We start from the raw sequence: 22,936 nt of genomic DNA, 5'->3' as shown, positions 1-22,936 counted from the left end.
TTCATAGGACAAGTTATATTAACAGTAGGAATAGGGAGAGTTTATTCCCACTTTTATAATTAGGAAAGACTTGAGGAACAGAATATTAAGTCATGTGCAGACTGAATGGAGCACAGTCCAGCCATACGGGGGCCTGTCTGAAGCACTAGGCCACTACCAACAGTAAACTCATCCATAAAAAGGCCCTTGAACTACATCAGCGACAGGTACAGTCACCAGCGGCACGTACTGCCCATGGTGTGCAGGATATACATTCTTGGAATTCCAGGAATGTCCAGACTGCCAGGGCTGTCCCCTCAGATTGGGACTGTTGGCAAGTCAAAATAAGTTTGTGTCTGAGATGACAGGTTGGCACAGTGGTTAGCGTTGCTTCCTCACAGTGCTGGTCCACGGGCTTGATTCCATCTGTGAGGAGCTTTGTATGCTCTCTCCGTGTATGAGTTTCCTCTGGGTGCTCCGGCTTCCCCCCACACAAGCCAAATGCATACTGGTAGATTAATTGGCTTTCTGCCAAACCTTAATCATTGTGTGTGTCCATGTGGCTGGGAATATAGATTGTAAGCTCCACTGGTTCAGGGACTGTAGTGTAAACACTTTTTATAAAACAAAAAAGTGCTAGAAAACTGTTAAGTGTACAACTATATAAAAACAATCTCTAGAATAATTTTCACAGCATCTAGGAGATCTATGGGTGACGCATTTTGCATGTCGGTAACTAAAACCTTTCAGGTGTAGAAGATGTCAACTCCTGGTTGTTAAAATTATGTTTACAATGGGCCTGATTAATTACCGATCGCAACGGGAATTACGCACGCAATCGACCAATTGTTGCGATCTGCGCATGCATATCCATTGCGTGTGCTTGAACAAGCCACTGTGATTGGAACTGTGATCGCAGAGACCACGCAGACCCATCGCAGAGTGATTGACAGGAAGTGCCATGAGGGGGGGAGGCGAAATGCAGGTGTGCCAGTGCGTTCGAATGCCGCTGCAGGGGCGTGCATAAATTATCCACTGCGATGCCATATGCAGCACGAATGCTCATTGTGTACGGTGAAGTTATCAATTCCTGAGTAAAGTCAGAGCTTGTACAAGTGTGCGTGAGGCTACGATGGTACTCCATGTGACCGATGGTTTCACAGTCTTGCTAAGTATTACGGATGTGTGTAATGTGAGGTGGGCGTCCTTATATAGTGCTGTGATGGCATAGCAATTGCAATATATTATCATATCATCTCAGCCAGGCTGCGTGCGTAATCGCAGCCACAATCCGTAATGAAACGAGCCCAATGTACATTCTTAAAACTTATTAAAGTCTTTCTGATGCTCACAAATTATCTGTACTACACACACTTCCTACAAGCTAAATGTATATATGTATATTTTCTCTGTGAGAGTAACCGGCTGGATTACAGTCCTGATCATTTTAGCTTCTACTCGAGTTTCTGTAACAATCTGTCTCCTGCTCAGAGATGAAATGCGGCACCCGGCACCTGAGGAAGGACGCTACGAATATATTGGAAATGAACCTGCGCATCATTGGCGGGGCACAGGCTGAGGAGGGGGGACAGCCTTGGACAGTAAGTGTGAGAATGGAGGATGTTCCCTTGTACATATATTTACCAAGAATCTGAAATGAATTTGGAAGTGATGCACCAGGGTACATTGCTATGTCACTCCCCCCCCCCCCCCCCCCCATTGCTATGTTGCTTGAGGGTGTGGTACGAAGAGTCGATATTCAGAATGTCGTCGACATGATGCCGACTGGTTCTCAATGTCGACAGTCAAAACATCTAGGTAGACAAGCAATATGTTGCAATTTACAAATGTCAAGATGGTTAACTTGTCAAAATGCTCGTAATGTCGACATTTAAAATGTCAACCATAGAATGCCGACAGTTTTTTTTTTTTGCACATTACAGCCTTAAATCTAAAAATAACCCAAAAATGTACTGTCGACATTCTGACCCGATCCCATCGCATGTGGGGGCGGGAGTTCATTCTTACAATAACAGGTTTAAATTGAGTTTTACTTTAAATAAATTGGATGGATGATTTATAAAACGCTTCCATTCTATGTTATGCGGTGCTATGTGTACATTCCCCCCAATTACCTAAATAAAGGGAAATGAATGTGCAGGTAGCCCTCTGTATTGCGCGCTCCATGATGGGTGCACTCTCAGATGAGTAAAATGTATTGTCTTGTACAACGTTTATATGAACAAATGATGAAATACCTGAATATCAATCTTTTTAGCCTAATTCAATGATTTTCAGGTTCGGTATTGGTTATTTCTGTTGCCCCGAGATACCAAACCGAACTAATGATGTCCCAATTTTCCATTTAGGTGTCTCTACAGCTGAACAAGAGACACATCTGTGGGGGGGCTATTGTGGAGAAAATGCTGGTGGTGACGGCTGCCCACTGTGTGTATCCTGTATCTGAGTAAGTCTCTCTTTCTCCTGCCCAGCGCACGTTGTAACTGCGTCCTGGTTTATCCAGGACTGTTCCTATGTTTGACAGTAAAAATCTGCAAATGAATGTATGTCACCCGCCCATGTCTGCGGCAGCCATCTTGTAGCAAATCCACTGTTTTCCCAGTATCCATTTATTAGGGACCAGTGACCAAGGTGATTCAATATTCATGAGGTACTTTATATGGTACATATTTGGAAGGCATGATACATGATTTTTTTATGAAGTTTATGCCTCAGAGACACATGAGCCCAACCTGTGGGCCTCTCATGCTTCCAACTCCTCATTTCTTCTCCATTTTGAATGTTTTCAGAGACAATGTCAAACGCATGACCGTGGTGGTCGGAGAGTATGACCAAAACATCATGGACCCTCAGCAGCAAAATATCCCGGTCTCGTATGTCAAGGTGCACCCGAACTACAGGAGCGATGGGAATATGAGCTACGACATCGCATTGGTTTACTTGTACAAAAAGATCGTTCTGGGTGAGCAGCAGGAAGGTCAATAAATGGAAATTGTACTTCAGACACGTCCTCTCCATAACAGCTACTAGGACCTGACCGTCCCACAGTGATGTATCTACTTCCTGTGACTAAATAGTCTGCAATCTCATTAACCTTGTTTTAGCCAACAAAATGGCTGAAAATGAGTGTGGTTCACAAAATGGCTTCCTCCATTATGATTGTGTGAGAGATAGATGGTCGAGCTGGATCACCTATTATCTAAGCTGCCCCATGTCCGACTTTTACTACAAGGGGTGGGAGGTGAAACAAACCAGTATCTTGCCTATAGCTCTAGATCAGTGATTCTCAAACTCTGTCCTCAGGACCCCACACAGGTCACATTTTCCAGGTCACCCAGCAGGTGTATTCGTTAGTATTACTCACTGATACATTTTGAAAGATCCACAGGTGAAGCTAATTATTTACTTTGTGATTGTGAGGAGACCTGGAAAACATGCACTGTGTGGGGTCCTGAGGACCGAGTTTGAGAACCTGTGCTCTAGTATGTCATGGTCAGGCTCTGTATGGGAGAGGTGTAGAGAGAGCCCGTCTCTATGTATCACATACTGCATGGATGACAGTGAAATGATAAGTAAATCCATTCTGCTCCCTATGTTAGGTTCTCGGGTGCAGCGAATCTGCCTCCCGCAGGTGGGGGAGAAGTTTGAGCCTGGAACATTGTGTATCACCAGCGGATGGGGAAGGGTTAACGAGAGTAAGTTTGCATCAAGTAGATCCATATTTATATTTGATGGTTCTTTATTACCTTACCATTTACAGATGTTTCCTACCATTACAGATTTTAACCTAATTGAGGAATTCACAAAAAATCCATCTTAAAAATGACTGACAGTGCCTAAGGGGTCTATATTACTAAGCCTTGTATGGAGATAAGGTACCAGCCAATCAGCTCCTAACTGCCATGTCACATGCTGTGTTGGGAATAATGACAGGAGCTGGTTGGTTGGTACCTGCTTCACTTGATCTCCCTCCAAGGCTTAGTAAATAGACCCCTAAGATTCTCTGCCCCTGGGTAATATTCCCCCCCTCCCATACATTTCGCCAGCAGTAGACTCTTCATCCGTTACATAGAGCTGGTAAAGTAATGTAGTAATTCCCTCTGTAATTATGTGTTAGGAGTAGGACACCCATATTAATGCAGTTTTCTCAGCTCTTTCTGTATCGCTGCAGCTTTTTGTGGTTGATTTAGCGATTGACGCGATGGGCCTTTCCTCCCGCAGTCTGACCTGACTTTCTTACACAGCCCTCTGTGGTGCTGCTAATCGTGCCCCAGCCTGTACTTCCACTGAGACGCCATTTACATTCGCATAATTCTACTAATGTCATAATATCATCTGAGAAGTTACAGCGGTGACACAATAACTAAAGCCGATTTCACTTTCCCCTTACACACGTTATTTATTCAAGAGTGAGGCCTGGCCGCGCAGCGCTTTCGGAGATAACTGTAAAGTACGTGGCCTGCACCCGTGTTCACATAAGGCGATCATGTAACTTGCCTTTTATTAACTTCTCTCTCTCTCTTTAGAGCAATTGAACAAAATAAATCTAGTTTTCAGTATAAGGTCGGGATGTACTAAGGTTGCGGTGACCATTCCGCCAGTCACTGCAACCTTACTAATCGCATATGTACTAACATATGCGATTAGTTTTGCAAAGGACAGCTCTTGTGATAAGAGCTGCCCTTTGCGAAGCAGCCGATGTCAGGTAATGGGGTCTCTGTGGGACCCCGCCCCCTCCAAGCCCCGGGAGCTTCCTGCTGGTCAGGAAGCCCCGGGCTCCTCCTCCTTCCTGCACCCAGAAGATGATGAGGAGGAGGAAGAGGCGGAGGACCCAGGAGGAGGCGCGGGCCGGCGACAATTGAGAGCAGGTGAGTGGGGGCCAGCGCTGGGTGACAGCGGGGCAGCGAAGCGTCGGGTGCGGTAAGAAGCCCATAGGCTTCTATAGGGTAATGCCAGGTTTTTCTGGCGTTACCCTCTGCACCAATAAAAGTGCGGTCGGGGCTTAGTATATATGGAAATGGTTAGTCCCACACATAACCTGTTCCCTGTTGTTGCCAGGTGGGGCGCTCTCCAACACCCTGCAGGAGGTGAAGCTTCCCCTATTGGCTGACAGTACCTGTAGCACTGTGCTGGATTCCATGGGGCTCCCGACCTTACACAGGTCCATGATGTGCGCCGGCTTCCCGGATGGGGGCAAAGATGCTTGTCAGGTGGGACCATGAGCTGGGAACCAAAGCAAATGGGGGAGATGTGTGTGCGATGGGGCAATAAGGTGCGTGGGGAAATTTCTGGACTCCCTACTTTGTCCTGATCAAGGTTTTTAGTTCTTCACAAAAGTGCATGGAAACGTATCACACCCATCATGCCACCCTCTATAGAACGCCATCCTCTCTATAATTCCAGCTTTATCCTGTAGTTTAAGCTGGCATTGCATTACAGCATCATTTCAAAAGACTGGCGGATACTGTAACGTGGACGGGTATTTGTGTGTGGTTGTGTTGTTGACGTGTGGGTGAGTCTGAGACCTGTCATGCCTGTACACAGATCGCGTGTTCTATGTTTGCTGATAGTTACATTATTCTGCCACATTCTGATAGTGAGGGGCCCTAAATCCTCTCTCTTGAATTTCCATCATACAGGGAGACTCTGGTGGTCCCTTGGTTTGCAAGCGGCGGTCTGGGGCATGGGTCCTGGTTGGTTGTACATCCTGGGGTGTTGGTTGCGGACGATCTTGGGGAAAGGTGATGAGTAACAGAGACCCTTTGGGGTCCCCCGCCATATATGCGAATGTCTCTGCGCTTCTGGGCTTCCTGAGGAATTCCACGACTGACAGTGAGTACGGACGTAGCCCGCTTAGCGTGAATGACCAGCACATATGTATTTCAGGGACTCCAAGAACCCAATTTAATTGATTGTTACTTATGGAGCATGGTGGTAAATGCAGCGCTAAGTCTTGCAGTAACTTTTGGTCTACCCCTGCAGTCAGTGACTAAACAGTTGGTGGTCAAAAAGCTAATATAGCAAAGCAAAGTAAAGTATGGCCCTATGCCCTCTCATGTTGTGATTCTATTAGCGGACAATTCATCTGTCTTTTTAGACCATTTTTGATGCATATTAATGTTATTTTGATGGTCTTTGAAATCCATGACACATTTTGTCTAGTAAATACCAAATGTCAACCGATATCACCGGGGGTCACAGATATGCACCAACACCCTTCTGCTGAGATGAGACGGCAAAATCTTGCTGGATATTTAGGGGCCTGTTTTCTCCAGTGAGAGGGATGATTTTTTTTATTGATGCTTAAGGCTATAATAATAGTGATAAAAAATCTTTATAGTGGTGATCACGGATTTATAGAATAAATAATCTGCTGTTTTCATTGGCTCGCACACAGTGGAACCATCTATTTTGAGGGAACAACCTACCAGTTTCTCAGTCACCACTGAGGATCATAAATGATGTCACTGGTTCCTAGTGGTGGTGATATTGAGTCCACAAAATGGCTGCACCCCTGTGTCTGTGCGTAGTTGGCAGGTGCACTTTAAGCATCCAATGCTGCTAACTCTGTAACCTCACCACATCCGCCTACACTAAAGTCTGTAATATAGCTGAACATTTAGGGTAACTTGCTCCTCACACTCCGTAAATCCTGCTATTTATCTCCCAGGCGGCTGTAGCTCGGATCCTCTAATTATCCTTGCCGTGAGTGGAATTCTCAAGTACCCCCTGGTTGCCGCCAGCAATTATTCTAGCAACAGGTAAGTCTGGTGACGCCAGGAATATACAGAGCCAAAGAAACTCACTGTGTGCTTGTGTCATAGGGTTACTGAGAGGATTCCTATAGTCCTGTTCCTACTCATGCAGTCCTGAGTGTAGGGTCAGAGTAAGCCCTGAGTCAGGGGTAGGCAGCCTGTGGCATTCCAGCTGCTGTGGGACTACAAATGCCAGCATGCCCTGCCACAGGTTTAGCTTTTCTCCTGGAACAGTTATTAGCACATCACAAGAAAGGATAATGACGGTGGGCTTTACAATGTCCAAAAAATGTGGCTGGCCCCCATATTGCTCGAGTCAAACCGTAAATGAACAGGTAACTTCTACGCTAGGTATATGTATAATAATGGGGAGATCTTGGAGAAAGATAAAATAGAGAAATTGCCCAAAACAACCAATCAACATCTATCATTTATCTACCACAGTTTTTGAAATGATAGTTAAATGCTGATTGGTTGCTCTGGGCCACTTTTCCATTTTATCTCTCCCTAAGGCTTGATACATCTCCCCTCCCATGTCATACTGCTCATAGTTAACACTAATTGCAATCAGCAAGCAACAGGCATACATATTATGGTGCATACACACGGTCAGATTTTTCTTCAGATCTGAACGATAACTATTTAAAAAATCGTTCAATCGTTCATATCTGAAGGAAAATCTGACATATCTGTCAGATGAACGATTTGAATGATGCGCGTTCCCGATGGTCAGATAACGATATCTGACATCTGATGTGTTTGCAGTCAGACTTGGACTATTCCATTCATTTTAATGCAGTCAAAAATCGTTCAATCGTTCAAATCTTTGGTCAAATCGTTCAATTGTTCAATCATTCATCTGACAGATCTGACAAATCTGACCGTGTGTATGCTCCATTAGTCCGATCTCTATAATAAGGCACTTAGTGGGCCCTCACACTCTGCGCAGGCTCATACCTACAGGCACACCTATTATTCCTATCTCTATAATAAGGCACTTAGTGGGCCCTCTCACTCACACTCCACACAGGCTTGTACCTACAAGCACACATATTAGTCCTATCTCTATAATAAGGCACTTAGTGGGCCCTCTCACTCACACTCCACACAGGCTCATACCTACAGGCATAGATATTAGTCCTATCTCTATAATAAGGCACTAAGTGGGCCCTCTCACTCACACTCCACACAGGCTCGTACCTACAGGCACACATATTAGTCCTATCTCTATAATGAGGCACTTAGTGGGCCCTCTCACTCACACTCCACACAGGCTCGTACCTACAGGCATAGATATTAGTCCTATCTCTATAATAAGGCACTTAGTGGGCCCTCTCACTCACACTCCACACAGGCTCGTACCTACAGGCACACATATTAGTCCTATCTCTATAATGAGGCACTTAGTGGGCCTCTCACTCACACTCCACACAGGCTCATACCTACAGGCATAGATATTAGTCCTATCTCTATAATAAGGCACTAAGTGGGCCCTCTCACTCACACTCCACACAGGCTCGTACCTACAGGCACACATATTAGTCCTATCTCTATAATGAGGCACTTAGTGGGCCCTCTCACTCACACTCCACACAGGCTCGTACCTACAGGCATAGATATTAGTCCTATCTCTATAATAAGGCACTTAGTGGGCCCTCTCACTCACACTCCACACAGGCTCGTACCTACAGGCATAGATATTAGTCCTATCTCTATAATAAGGCACTTAGTGGGCCCTCTCACTCACACTCCACACAGGCTCGTACCTACAGGCATAGATATTAGTCCTATCTCTATAATAAGGCACTTAGTGGGCCCTCTCACTCACACTCTGCACAGGCTCGTACCTACAGGCACACACCAATAAGTAGCTGGAATCACCCTGATTAGGCTGTAACCATGACCTATGGGGTGGCATTGCATGCCTTATGCCACCAGTATAGGAATATATATCCACATTAGGGGAAGAGCGGTAATCTGCCTCTTGGGGGTAAATTTACTAAAGTGTGGGTTTTTAGAAGTGGAGATGTCGCCCATAGCAACCAATCAGACTCTAAATATTATCTTCTTTAAGGTGCTAAATAAATGTTAAGTAGAACCTGATTGGTTGCTATGGGCAACATCTTAATTTCTAAAAACCAGCACTTTAGTAAATTATACCCCTTGCTCTCTGTACGTATTATGACTGTCTGTCTTGGTTTTTTACGTACTTGGTTCTTATTAATGATCAAGTGCTGCTCGGCCAAGGTGAAATTAGTATCAACCAAAGCCAATGAATCCATAGCCATGTTCTGCTGTACAGGAAGCTCTCTGCAACACAGATAGGAGCTTTAAGGCTTAACCGTTTGTTGTCCCTTTTTTTTTCTTTGTCATTACAGCCTCTGTCGTTGGACAATTATTTCCTCCGAGGATAAAATTATCCAGATCCAGTTTCTTAAGCTGGACATTGAGGATCACGCTACCTGCGCCCACGATTCGCTGACTTTTAACGTGAAGCTAAAGGATTTCCGTGAGTGTCTCAGTGGCCACAAGAAGTAGGACTGTGCAATAACTCTTTCATCATATACATTCCATGCCTTTCCTTTTGTATTAGAGGGAGAGGGGCTACGCTTACACCTATAGTTACGGCATTGGCCACATATGGATCATAGTTACCTATGTTGGGAAAACATTTCCAGAGACCCCTTTCTGGGGGATAGGTAATGGCGAGAAGGAATTATTGCTATAAGCTTCATTGCATTGTAAAGATGTTGGGGTGTGGTTAGGCAAAACAGTGGGTGTGGCTTTATGGGTATAAGGGGCACTTTTCTAACATATATAAATTAAAGGGCATATTTATGTATTGCAGTAACTGACACAAGTCCCTCCATGGCACCAAATTCTAATACTGACATTACACCAGCAGTGCCCACATTATGCTAAACTTGAAACTTCAAAACCAGAAAAGTAAAAAAATCAGAACTGTCTCAGCCCCTGATCCATCCAAACCAGGGGTGGCCAAACTCTGTCCTCAAGATCTACCAACAGTTCATGTTTTCCAGGTCACCCAGCAGGTGCACAGGTGTAGTCATTACTCACTCACACATTTTGAAAGAACCACAGGTGGAGCTTACTATTTCACCTGTAATTCTGTGAGGAGACCTGTAAAACATGAACTGTTGGTAGCTCTCGAGGACCGAGTTTGGCCACCCCTGACCCAAACCATCTCCTGATCTGCCAGACTTGTCCCTACTACTGGTGGCCCTATCCTTTTCCAGCCTCCAAAATCAGGTATGTCCCATTGAAAGCAGGATTTATACATGTACCAGTCAGTGTGAGTGAGGTTATTCCGTGATGATTAGACTTATAGATGGTGTCGCCGCCTCCTGAGGAATAAAGATGGACCATAGGATTTTGGAACAAATTTCGGGGCCTATTTAATAGTAGGATTACTGTGTCCCCATATATAGGAAGATTATGGGTTATCTCTTGCTTAACTACATTAATGAATGGCTCTCAAACTTAAATATTCATAAAAGATGCGGAAGCTATTGTTCCTGCCGTAGACGGCGATGATTAGGTCCATGGATCTCTGTATTGGTTCAGGCTGATGACATAAGGAACTCATCTCTTACGACTTGCCTGTATTTGGTTCCTGGGGACGTCAATCATGACCTGTAATTTATAGGTAAGAAATGATGGTTATATAACGTGTGCTTTTCTGCTCTTTAGGAAAGGTCTGTGGATCCATCCTGCCATCTCCTTTAATAATCCCGTCAAATAAGGTGACTGTTACCTTCCTTTCGGACAGCACGGTTAATGGTGGAGGGTTTCGGTTCAAGTTCTCCGCATTACCGGCTGCCTCTGGGAAAGGTGGGTGCTTGGGGTCACAGCGATCCCTATATTGAGCACAATGGACAGTCCTCAGCCGGCGGGTTCTCTATTCCAGATCCATTTTTTTTCCCGCTTTTCTCTTCGGGCAGGTTCTGGGTGCGGCAGTGTCGCAGAGCTGAAAGTGGAAGGGAAGATATTTAGCCTTAATTACCCCGGGTCATATCCCAGTCTCACCAGGTGTCGCTGGGTCATCGAAGCACCGGAAGGCAAAGTTATACAAGTATGTTCAAAACAGAATTACCGAAGGTGGCGCCATTTTTATTGGCTGTCCTCATACCGTCAAAGAAGAAATTGTGGAGATTATATATAAATGATTGAATAAACCGCTCCAAAAGCTGGTACAACCATATGGATATGGGGGAAATGTATCAAGCCTTCTAAAGAGTTACCCGTAGCAACCAATCAGCTTCCAGCTATCATTTCATAGCATGTACGTAACATTAGGGAAGCTAGAAGCTGATTGGTTGCTAGCTTCTCCACTTGTCCTCCTTTTGATACATCTCCCCCACTATGCCTAGGATCCAGAACTACTTGCCTCATCTGGGGCCAGTCCATAGTTGCTTCTCCCGTTTGAAGAGTCTAGATGTGATTGAAAGGGCACTGGCTGAATTTAATGACTGTAAAGGCAGCTGATTGGCCGGCTGCCATGGCTCACCCAATAAAGTGCATCGGTTCAGCTTGTGTGATTTTGGACTTCTCCAGGCTAATGGACTAGCGACTGTTAGGTTCTGCACCTTTGGGGATCTAGGCGTTGACTCTCCATTGCATCTACTAATTGGGAGGAGGGAGGTATGTTGAAATTAGTGTATTGTCCTCCAAGAATTTCCAATTGATGTCATCCCGTTAATCAGCATCCCCCCCCTGTCTAGCCACAGGCTCCATTTTTCCCTTCATTGGGGCTTATTCGCTGCAAGTCCCTGTCTGTAATTCTTCTTAGCCGATGAGATGGATTTACAACACTTTTGTGTTCCTGCACCCGATGTAAGACTTGTACAGCAACTTTTTGTTCATTTGTCTGACTTTGAAAAAATGTAATGACCCTATTTCTTTTAGAAATGTACCTTTTAACCTTTGTAGCAATGCAGATTTGTGTATGTATTGGGGTCTCTGTTGCATTGTGCGTTCATAATCTCCTGATCTGGTCATCGTTACTTTCTGTCCTTTCAGCTCATTTTTGAAAACTTTGCACTGGAGTACCAGGAGGAATGCGAATATGATCGGGTTTCCATTTACGGTGACCGAGATGAAACTCTGCTAATTAGTAAGCACTTAATTGTCTGTGTGGAGCACGCTCAGATATAGGGCCGGGTGCCGGGATCACTGCAAGTCGATCGTAATGGCTTCATCGCAGTCTTTGCTAAACACCATAATCTCCCACTAAAAATAAGGTGGTGGTGAATGTGGGGTACACAGAACCCCATGATACAGCTTTAGCCGAGACTCTAGTGGATAATTTACATGAGTTCTAATCTTTGATGCAATGGGGTTTGTTTTTGGGTTTAATTCCACTTTTGGAACTTTTTACATTCATGGGCCATGAAATAACCTGATGTAAATGTACAGTGAGCTCTCATCTAGGTCGGTAGTGCCGCCAACTTCTATTTAGCTGGGACCCCCAATCTCCCATTGGTCTGGGGTCCCAAAAGGGGCAATTACTCCTAATAGTATTGCTTATCTATGTGGTGGACCCTCAAAATAAACCCTTGTGCACATCTGCTCTGTATAACAGTAAGGGCACAAACTCCCCGAATCTCTCCCTTCTGATATATACAATCGTGACCAACCCATTTACCATAGAATTTCATGGCAGTTTGACCACTTGTACCGTGGTACGTTTTCCTGGTTCATTATCCCACAGAAAGGTTATTTACTGCATTGGTGATAGTGAGGGTAACGTGGTACTGCCCTGAGAAAACAGGGACACATAGTATAGCTGGGTGCATGGTAATGTTCCATAATCCCCTGTTTATATTGCTTATATACTGTCCTAATCCTCTTTTTTGTTTTCCATGTACAGTAAAATTATGCGGATTTTTGGTTACTCGCCAAGTCGTCAGCCACAGCAACATAATGGTCATTACATTCCAAAGTGATTTTGAGAACAATTATTCCGGCTTCACGGCCAGATTCAGCTTTATATACCCTAGTAAGTTTGGTGACAATGCAGTTTGTGCCCGAGGCAGAATATAAGTGTCTATAACCGGTCATCCTGCCTGGGCTTAGGCAAAATTGTTGAAGATGGAGGATGTTACTGCACAGGCTCCACATTGCTGCTCCACTGAGGCTTCATTCCCTGTACCAAAATGTCTGCCGAGTCTACTACTGCACAGGCTCCACATTGCTGCTCCCCTGAGGCTTCATTCCCTGTACCAAAATGGCTGCCGAGTCTACTACTGCACATGCTCCACATTGCTGCTCCACTGAGGCTTCATTCCCTGTACCAAAATGGCTGCCGAGTCTACTACTGCACATGCGCGATGCCCTCTTGTCGCTGTGTTAGAGCGCCACAGTGAGAGACGCCAGTCTTCCTCTTTGCTTCAGAGAGACATTTCCATGTATTGCTAGCACAACCTCTGTTTCAGCATTCCTGCACCGGTACATTACTTGCCGACCTTTGGGCTGTTACGTCTGAGTGGGGGCAGCCAGGTCGGCACCGCGGGGGCCGTGGAGCAGCTGAAGTGGGTGGTGCCAGGGGAGTGGTGATGCAATTGCGCCGATCGCCTGCCTGTACCTCCCACTTCACTTGGGAAGTGGACGGCCAGGGTAGCAGCCAGCATCGGGAGACTTGGTTTCTTTTCCGAGTGGCCGGGAGCTCCACCTAATTCAGAAGCCCCCTGGCCGTTCCCGGGAGAGTAGGTAAGTATGACAGGTACCCAATATGCGCACACTCACCAACTGGTGAGTTGTATGACACCCTGCTCAGCTCAAGCTCCAGCGTGTATAACAGTGAGTATGGCTGAACCCATTCTACCACCAATAAAACCACTCCACTGGTTGAAGTAACCTGCACACACACATTTCCAACAAAAATGATCTACGGGCGAATGGGTATTTTTGTGGGTGACCTATTTTTTTCTCTTCACCCTATACATGTGCCGCATCCATTATTTAGGTTTCTCGTGCCTCCATTGCATGTCTTTCAGAGGTACACTTTAAACCCCACAGCATAGTATTTATTGACGGAATATTTCGATTAATTTCTGGATAAGAAGCTGAATTTCATAAAACCGGTGCCGTCGTCATACTGTATAGATGTTCTGTTCTCGTGGCGGCTCTGCAGGTACAGTAGTTGAGAATTCTTTTTTTTTTTTTCCCAGATAAAACGAGACCTTTTATCTCTTCTGAGCTCTCCCCAGTCCCAGATGCAGATCCAGAACCAAATCCTGTTAATTCAAGTGAGTAAACGCAGAGATGCCGATTCGCTCCTCCTGGGCGGATCTAAGCCACACAAGTTTTTGTTGCTGGTGCTCATGTGATGTTTCTGGTTCCCAGGTGTTTGTGGGGTGGCCCCGCTGTCTGCTCAGTGGCTTCTGAATCGTATTATCGGAGGGGAGGAGGCCTGCCCCAACTGTTGGCCCTGGCATGTCGGGATCCTGTTCCAGCAGACATTTCTGTGCGGAGGGGTGATTCTGTCCCCGGAGTGGGTCCTGACCTCCGCTCACTGCCTACAGTACGCCTGGAAAACGACAAACTCGCAGCATCTCTTCCTACCAGGAAAAAAGACTAACGCTATATAGAGATAGGGTTTCTTACACAGTATGCTAATATGATACATAATCTAAAAGCGCCCCCTAGTGACTACATTGTCATAGAACATGACAGAATACTTTCAGAGTTGTATCTTGATAAAGGGAACAATCTATTCTCTGGTTTATATATTAACCTAATTTCCCCAAAAACATCATGCGGAAATGGTGGTTTAAGTAGCTGGCCTCATTAAAGCCTAATATAGGAGTATCTGATATCTGCTGTATTAGGCAAACAGTTTAATAGAAACTGCCGTATACAGCTGTAGTACAATATAAATAGTCACTGGCTCTAAAGACTTTTATCCTGGGAAGTAGAGATTGGAGAAGTAATATTAATATATACAGATGTGGTGTAGTATAATAATTATCACATGATTTGTCCCCAGCAGTCATCTGTAATAGGCGTCTACTCTACTGTATGTACCAAATCGTAATTAAGCCAGGACTTTATCTGGTCGCCCAGTTTTATATCTTTTACTGATGTACTGTATGTTACTTTATTGGAGCATTTATATTATACAATGTGTATATCACTTGTTACTTATCTTAAATGGTTCTCCATCCAATCAGCTCCTAACTGTCATTTTTCAAACACTTGACAGTTAGGAGCTAATTGGTTTGAGAACCATTTAATATTTGTAACAAGTGGTCACAAGAATATCACTTGTTAATAAATCTGGGTCATAACTCTAAAATGAGAGTTAGAAGCTGATTGGTTAGTGCGTTCTCTGGGCCTGATTGATTACGGATCGCTATTGCGATCGTAGCTGAGATTACGCTCGCAGTCCCACTGAGAAAATATGCTAATGAATGATATCGCAATGCCGTCACAGCCTAAAATAAGGACGCCCACTTCACCTTACACACATCCGTAATACTTTGCAAGTCTGTGAAATCATCAGTAACATGGAGTACAATCGCAGCCTCACGCACACATGCACAAGGCCTGACCTTACTAAATCATTGCTAACCTCAGCGCACGCAGTGACAGCCCAAGCTGTGTATGGCATCGCAGTAGCTAATTTATGCACGCCTCTGTAACGGAGTTCAAACGCACTGACATGCCTGCGTTTCACCGATCGCTACCCCCCGAACGCTCACTTCCTCTCAATCACTCTGTGATGGGTCTGCGTAGTCTCTGCGGTCACAGTACTATCGCAATGAGACCTTCATGCACGCGCACTGCGATGCATGCACAGAACGCAACAATCTGCTGTTTGCGTGCGTAGTCGCAGTTGCGATGAGTAATGGATCGGGTCCTCTCCCTCCACTTTATCTCCATGCTTTGATAAATACCCCCCTTTGTGACTCAGATGAAGTTGCAGTTTAATGTTTAACCTAAATACAAAAAAGTGTTCAACAGTGGCGCATAGGTACGTGTTCCCCCAAGTTCCTATAGTGTAATACAATCTTGCACAATATTTCTTTTTTTCTGTTCCCTTTGGGATTCTTTAATGAGGTCTGTATACCCCAATTCCACTTTTCCAGAGATATATAAACCTCGGTAAAAAGATATGAAATATATAGTGTAATACTGTTGACAATCGGATAAAATGCTTTTAATCCAATATTATGCTCACATTTGGTAATATCAAGGTTAGCATAAATCACCGTATCCAAGGTGTAAACTTTATTGGAATTCCTTTACCCAACAGTTTTCGGTAATTCTTACGATATCCTATATTCACCTTTTTGTATCTCCAATAGGAATAGAGAATATAACAGCAGATCGTGCAATATTGTTTCAAAAAAGGAACATATTTATTTTCTACAAAGCGCTCACATTTTAACAAATAAAAATATGTGTGTATCACCATAGCCGAAGTAACATGAGGATATCCCTCTATCAGGTGCTCACGGTACCCTTTTAGATGGTAATGAGGAGACTGGAACCCCAAGTCCTGGAAACCTGTCGTTCCAGCCTCCAATAGGAATGACGCTCCGCCGCTGATGATCCTCAAACAATTTACCTCCGCTTAACGCGTTTCTGACCCTGGATGGTCCTTCTTCAGAATGGTGATATATACCTGTTTTATATACCGAGGTTTATATATCTCTGGAAAAGTAGAATTGGGGTATACAGACCTCATTAAAGAATCCCAAATTGAACAGAAAAAAAGAAATATTGTGTACGATTGTATTACACTATAGGAACTTTGGGGAACACGTACCTATGCGCCACTGTTGAACACTTTTTTTTGTATTGAGAATATTATTTTGGAGTGTGGTGAAGGCTTTATATTGTGTTACACAGGCAGCTGGGTACTTTGTTTGCACACATTTCATCTGATTTTCTTAGTACTTGTAATGTTTAATCTCCTAAAGCCTCTGCTCTGTGTCGCCTCCCACTTGTGCGCTTACAGATCCACTGATGTCTCCCTTTACGTGATACTCGCCGGCATCCATGACCGGCACTTACCTGAGCCCACTGAGCAGGTCAGTCGTACGGTTCTTACAGTTGCTGCGGTCAAAGGATTGTAAACCAACAAATAAGTGACGGGACTGTGATTGTGTCATCTGCAGGAGAGGACTGTCCAGGCCATTGCCGTCCATGAGATGTTTGATGCCATCACCTACGACTATGACATTGCTTTGCTCCACTTGGGAGAGAAGTTTAAGTTCAACGATTACGTACGTCCGGTCTGTCTGCCCAAAATGGAAGAACCACTTGAGCCAACTTCTCTGTGTGTGGTCACTGGCTGGGGCAGCACTGAAGAAGGTGGCTGTTCCTGGTATAATGGCTTCATATTGGGTCTTACTGTGTAGAAACCACTGTTGTATATCTCACACTGATATAATATAATATATCTCTCATAGTGGCTTTCCACATTCCTGTCCTGCAAATCATGTCCATCATCCCTAATTCTCTAGCTAAAGCTTTGCTCATCATTTGCTGCACCGGCTCCTATACAGAAAGACCAGAATGACCAGAAAATACTTACTTACATCATACATGGAAAACACTCTGGAATGTACATACTAATCCCTATATTCCCTGCTGCCATCTTGTCCTTCACTCCAGTTGGACAACTTTCCAGCCGTTTGCAGCAGTTACAAGTCCCCATTCTGGACACCAAAATCTGCAACAGCTCCTATTACCGCGGGCTGATCTCCGAACGCATGTTCTGCGCCGGGTTTCCGGACGCCGGAGGAAAAGACTCCTGCCAGGTTAGTAGGTTCCCCTGGAATTATTATTTCATCTTTACTTTTTTTCACGCCAGTAGTTATGATGTCAAAACCTGAACCTCTGATTCCAGTCTGAAGTCAGTGGATATTTTTTTCCTCTCTATACAGTAGACCTGATGACCACAACAGGCCCATTCTCTTCTGTTTGGGTCATATGTTCTTGATGAGGCCTCAAACTTTGTGGAAGGTTTTGGGCTAATAATAGTCCATTGAAAAGCTCCAGTAATTGAGGTAGCAGGTGTCAGCCGTGTTTATCTTTATCCAGGGATTTAAAATATTAAAACCCACAAGTAAAATATAGAATTTTCTTGGGCATCAATACATCCTGCTGGTATTTACCCCACATGCCAAACAAAATTTGCATCCCTTGCATTGCAACATGCTTTGTCTAGGTTCACAGTTACTAGCTCAACCTTACTCTATTCCCAAAATCTGAATCGGGCCCATGTCCCGTGTCTATGAACCATGTCCTAGAATAGTTTACAAACCACACAGCACATTAAATATGTTTTGAATGGATCTATATCGCCATCTTGTGGTTATAAGAGAGATTGCAGTTTTGTTACCATTTCATGTGCAATGATTTCTTTTTTTTGAGGATTTCCAAATCCACCGGGGCCAGTTAGATATTCTACTCTGCTCAACTGGGTCATGTTGAGGGACCTTGTAATGCAGCGTGCATTGCATCTCATTCATGTGACTGATAAAAAAAAAAAATATGTGTGTGTGTGTAACTATATATATATATATATATATATATATATATATATATATATAATATTTTCTATGACAATTTGACAAAAAAAATGGCACATGATCAGATGTTTTTAGAAATGCATCATTTTATTGTAGGGAGATTCTGGCGGTCCATTGGTCTGTCCCACCGTGAACAAAGCCTATGTGCTTTATGGCCTTGTCAGTTGGGGAGTTGGCTGCGCCAGAGTGAAGAGGCCGGGTGTGTATGCAAGAGTCCGGTCTTTCCTGCGCTGGATACTTAACACCCAACAAGGTCAATAAACTGAAAGATGAAATGGATTCCATCATTGAGGGAGGTTACGGTCCCAACTGCTGGACTTTTCTGTGATCTCTACCTGTTCTCTATCCTTTTTGAAGGTTTAAACCAAACCTTTAACAATGCGCCCAACCCATTAAAGAATCTGAGGAAACTTCGGAAAGAAGATTCACCAACTGCTGGTAAGAGACAAACCAGAGGGATAAGTAGCCAAAATAGAGTTATGGTGGACCAGTATTTGTGGCTGAAATTTGCTTGTTGGCTATAATGGTGTATGGTTGGTAAAGTGGCTAATTTTAATTAATGGACAGCAAGCAGCAATTCCTTTTATACTGCCTAAATTTCTTCACTTATGTCTGCGGCTAGGGTGCCTGGAGAGTGAGTTTTTGGGTGGCTCTGTGTCCTCTTATATACACATGTACTCTATCTGCTAGAGAAATGCTACTTTGTGGGCCAAGAGTATCAATGGAAACTAATTTAGAAGCTTCTGTCTAGGACCATGTTTCTCAATCCCGGTCCTCGGGACCTCTAGCAGCTCATTTATTGCCATTATCATATATTAAAAATCTACAGGTGATCTGGAAAACATGAATGGTTTGGGGTCCTGAGGACTGAGCTTGAGAACTACTGGTCTAGGACAATTAAAACTTTTTAGTACATGGACCTGTACAGGAAGTCAGTTATTGATGGAATATCACACCTACAGGAGATATCATCATCCTCAATTAGTCTTATTAGGGTATGAATTCTTGGACATCTAGAGTGCTTTTAAATTATTTTTATTTAGAATCTGCCATGAATCGTTGTCAGACTCATACCCTGTCAATGGTTGTAAGCATGCTTACTGTCAGTGGCCATTCACCAATCAAAGTGCCAAGAGGTGCACAGATACTGGTGGTTGAATGGCTGGAACTACTGACCAATCAGAGTGCCAGCACAGCCAATTTGTTCTTCAGCATTGGACCAAACAATTCCAATTGGCTCTCAACCATAGATCTAGTGTCCAATCTTGTCACCAGTAGAGAATAAGGATAGTCGATATTATAGTGCTACCATAGGTCTGGCCTCTGTCCAGTAAAGACACCAGAGATTTTAAGGGTCAACACTTTTTATAGTGATCTCAAGAAGAGGGTCAGCAATGATTATCCACTAGTAAGCACTGTGTTTTGCATACTGGGCTCTATATTGTAGCTAGCTGGGATACCCGGCGTTGCCCGGGTTGAAGACTAGACCCTGAAGTACACCTACAGCCTTTATTTGTTTACATTGTTTTTGCCTATAACCTCCATTGCAATGATCCTGATTAGAGCTGGCCCACTGGCAGGCAATCATGGAGAGACAGCACCGCCGGTCATGAGGCAATCTGAGCTCGTGGACCGGGAGCCAATCAACAGTGGTGGCTCCTGATTGGCTGCAGGTCCTTGAGCTCCAATTGGCTGGCTTGCGACCGGCACCAGATACAAATTGTGCTGGCACTTCCTGTCCATGGCTGTCGCTGCCTGGTGGAGCACCATCTGTAATTAGCTGGCAGCCCGACCCCAAATCCACACCTGATGGTACACGGGGAGGTGAGAGGCTGCTGGAGGGACACGGGGAGATGAATTACTGGGGGGGGCATAATGTGTAATGGACACTACTATTGTATGGAATAATGTGTTATATGAGGCACTACTAATATGTGGCATAATCTGTAAAGGGCATTACTGTGTGGCATAATGTATAAGGGGCACTACTACTGCATGGCATAATGTGTATAAGGGGTACAACTGTGTGGCATAACCTGAATGGGCTCTGTGTGGCATAACATAAATGAGCTCTGTGTGGGGGAATATGTGTGTGTTTGTTTTTTTACCTTTTAAGATCTTGCTATGTGGCCCACAAAGTTCTAGTTACACCCTTGCATGCAAACACAGAGGCTCTGGATTTAATTGAACTTGCATGAGTCATCAAGTTTGCTCAGACAGGATAAAAGGATACAGTACTTTTGTAGCTGTTTCATAGGTTTTTGGCAGACTGCCAGTTTCTACTGGAGCCAGCCCCAGAACCTGTGTAATTTTAAGTGTCCCAATTTTTAGGGATTGTGTGACAGTTGATGAAGTTCAACCTAGTCAAAAACCTAATCTTGGTCAAACTACACCACCATGCCAAGTTTGGTGTAGCTAGCTCCAAAACGCTGGCCATGCATAAAGGACAGACAGACAAGATTTCTCGCTTATTATATAGATTAACCATTAATACGCTCATTGCATTGTAAAGCGGTCACTAGAATGTTGCTTGTATTGCACAGGCCAGAGGTTGACAGCTGGGACTGAGAGCAAATCACATTTATTTGAAATGTAAAAAAAAAAAAAAAAAACTTTATTGACTTACTAAAATTAATTTTATTTACCATCTCTGTAACCAGCAAATAACAACTGTATTTCTGTAGGGTGTCCCGATGGGCTTCATGTGAGGGACTCAATGGGCTCCATCGCCTCCCCAGGGTTTCCGTATGGGTACGCCGGTAACCTGAACTGCTCCTGGGTGATCTCCTCCAGGTCCTCGTCCAGCATCGTAAAGATTGTGGTGGAACATGTGTCTGTCGAGGAATCTGTAAACTGCGTCACAGAATCTCTGTCCGTCTACCAGGAGGAGAACAACGGAAGTAAATTATTAGGTAAGAACATGGCGGATGCCTCAATCAGGATCTGTCCCCTAAATAGGGACCGCTGGGTCCTGCCAACGGAATTGGTATGAAATACGCTGGCCACATGGCCGGCGGTTCGATTCCCGGCAGCCCGACATAAGCAGAGATCCTGGCAGCGGAAGCCCGACAGCGCTGGAAATCCCGATCGTGGATAGGTAAGTATTGTCTAACCTAACCTAACCCCCCTAACCCTAACCCTCCTTAGGGGTGCCTAACCCTAACCTCCCCCCCCAAGTGCCTAACCCTTATCCCCCCTCTAAGTGCCTAACCCTAACCACCCCCTTCCCCACTGCCTAAACCTAAGTCCCCCGGGGCAGGGGTGCCTAACCCTAACCCTCCTTCCCCCTAGACTAACCCTCCCGGGGGGGGGTGTCTAACCCTAAGTCCCCCCGGGGGCCCTAAACCTAACCCTCCCCCCCCCCCCCCGTGGCTGTCCGCTCGCGGCGCCCGGCATCACTACGATCGGGACGCCCACCATTTCACCCTTGCCGGGATATGACAGTCGGGAAGCCGGCTGCCGGTATTTAGGCAGTCGGCTTCTCGATTGCATACCCTGCCAACAATACAGACTATACAAAGCAGGTACTGTAAAAGGAAGCTTATGGCTTGCAGAAATGGACCTTACATTTAGGACTTTCAGAAAGACTGATCCTTTCCATTAGAGATGGTTTTATTATTGTGGGAAGTCTTCAAAACTGATTTACAACATGGGCGCGTTAGGTGGTCCTAGAAGTCCCATCATTATTTTCAGCTTCCAGGACAGTCCCTGTTTTATTCAGGTTTTTAACAATTTGTTTTGAAGGAGTTGTATAGGGGGTTAGGGTGTCAGATACCACTTAACCACTATGTATTTTTGGATCTCACATTGACACCGGTAGGATAATTGGGACCAAAGAGGAAATGTGCATGATCCTATCCAACAGAGATGGACTGCTAGGTACAAGGTCCCGGCGGAAAATTTTAGGAGCCCACAATGCCAAAACAGGACTTCCATGTGCATGTGCCGGTACAGGGGAGACTTTGGCAGCTGATTAATCTGTGCCTAAAACCTAACCTCCGCCCTCCTGCGGCTACAAGCTAACCCGGCCCGCTATACTTACGTTCAGGATGCCAGCTGTCAGGATTCTGGTGTCGGCATCTCAACTGATACTGGGATTCCGGCGCCTGTGTTCTAACCGCGGATTGGGATTCCGGTGCCAGGATGTCGACCGCTGGCATCCCCCGCAGCTGTAAAGTGACTACAAAAGTAGTCGACAGTATGGAAACGGGGTCATCACTGATTGTGGAATGAAAACAAAGCATGGACACCCAAGTGTAAAGCACCTAATTAGCCTCTATGTGGTATTTCCTATACTGAGTGTTACAAGTTAGTCAACAACACTGTAATGCTCAGTAAAAGGCAATATGTGCATAGAATATCTGTATAAATTGAATCGGGCTTACTACAGTAGACATTTATATAGTGAATTAAAATGCATTACTGAAAAACAATGTAAAAATGATGATCATAATAACAAAATTTTAAATTACTAGATCTCTCATCATTTTATAGCTAGGACTAATGTGCACACATACATAAACACCTTCGAATAAAGAACTCTCTACACTTGAGTGAGCTTAATCATGAAGGCATTAATGACGGGTGTAGGTTTTTGATCACAGAGTTCCAGGTTGA

At 44.6% G+C, this 22,936-nt stretch overlaps 1 protein-coding gene across 2 annotated transcripts in view; it reads left to right on the top strand.

Moving 5' to 3' along the window:
- Positions 1-22,936, top strand: part of OVCH1 (ovochymase 1) — a 64,363-nt gene that overhangs the window by 4,109 nt on the left and 37,318 nt on the right. For both annotated transcript variants that reach the window (XM_088459244.1, XM_088459245.1), the window contains exons 3-22: positions 1,471-1,580; positions 2,349-2,446; positions 2,790-2,962; positions 3,600-3,695; positions 5,059-5,210; positions 5,640-5,832; positions 6,671-6,761; positions 9,134-9,264; positions 10,467-10,607; positions 10,718-10,848; positions 11,796-11,889; positions 12,646-12,774; positions 13,946-14,023; positions 14,121-14,298; positions 16,741-16,813; positions 16,901-17,096; positions 17,400-17,545; positions 18,416-18,572; positions 18,677-18,757; positions 21,004-21,231. In XM_088459244.1, the coding sequence (XP_088315370.1) occupies positions 1,471-1,580; positions 2,349-2,446; positions 2,790-2,962; positions 3,600-3,695; positions 5,059-5,210; positions 5,640-5,832; positions 6,671-6,761; positions 9,134-9,264; positions 10,467-10,607; positions 10,718-10,848; positions 11,796-11,889; positions 12,646-12,774; positions 13,946-14,023; positions 14,121-14,298; positions 16,741-16,813; positions 16,901-17,096; positions 17,400-17,545; positions 18,416-18,572; positions 18,677-18,757; positions 21,004-21,231 (2,676 nt within the window). The remainder of the gene's footprint in view (positions 1-1,470; positions 1,581-2,348; positions 2,447-2,789; positions 2,963-3,599; positions 3,696-5,058; positions 5,211-5,639; positions 5,833-6,670; positions 6,762-9,133; positions 9,265-10,466; positions 10,608-10,717; positions 10,849-11,795; positions 11,890-12,645; positions 12,775-13,945; positions 14,024-14,120; positions 14,299-16,740; positions 16,814-16,900; positions 17,097-17,399; positions 17,546-18,415; positions 18,573-18,676; positions 18,758-21,003; positions 21,232-22,936) is intronic.

The sequence above is a fragment of the Taudactylus pleione genome, unplaced genomic scaffold (assembly GCF_031769625.1).
Source record: "Taudactylus pleione unplaced genomic scaffold, aTauple2 ptg000903l, whole genome shotgun sequence".
In the NCBI taxonomy this organism is placed as follows: domain Eukaryota; kingdom Metazoa; phylum Chordata; class Amphibia; order Anura; family Myobatrachidae; genus Taudactylus; species Taudactylus pleione.
The sequence above is the reverse complement of the archived record's forward strand: the minus strand, read 5'-3'. Positions and strand labels throughout refer to the sequence as shown.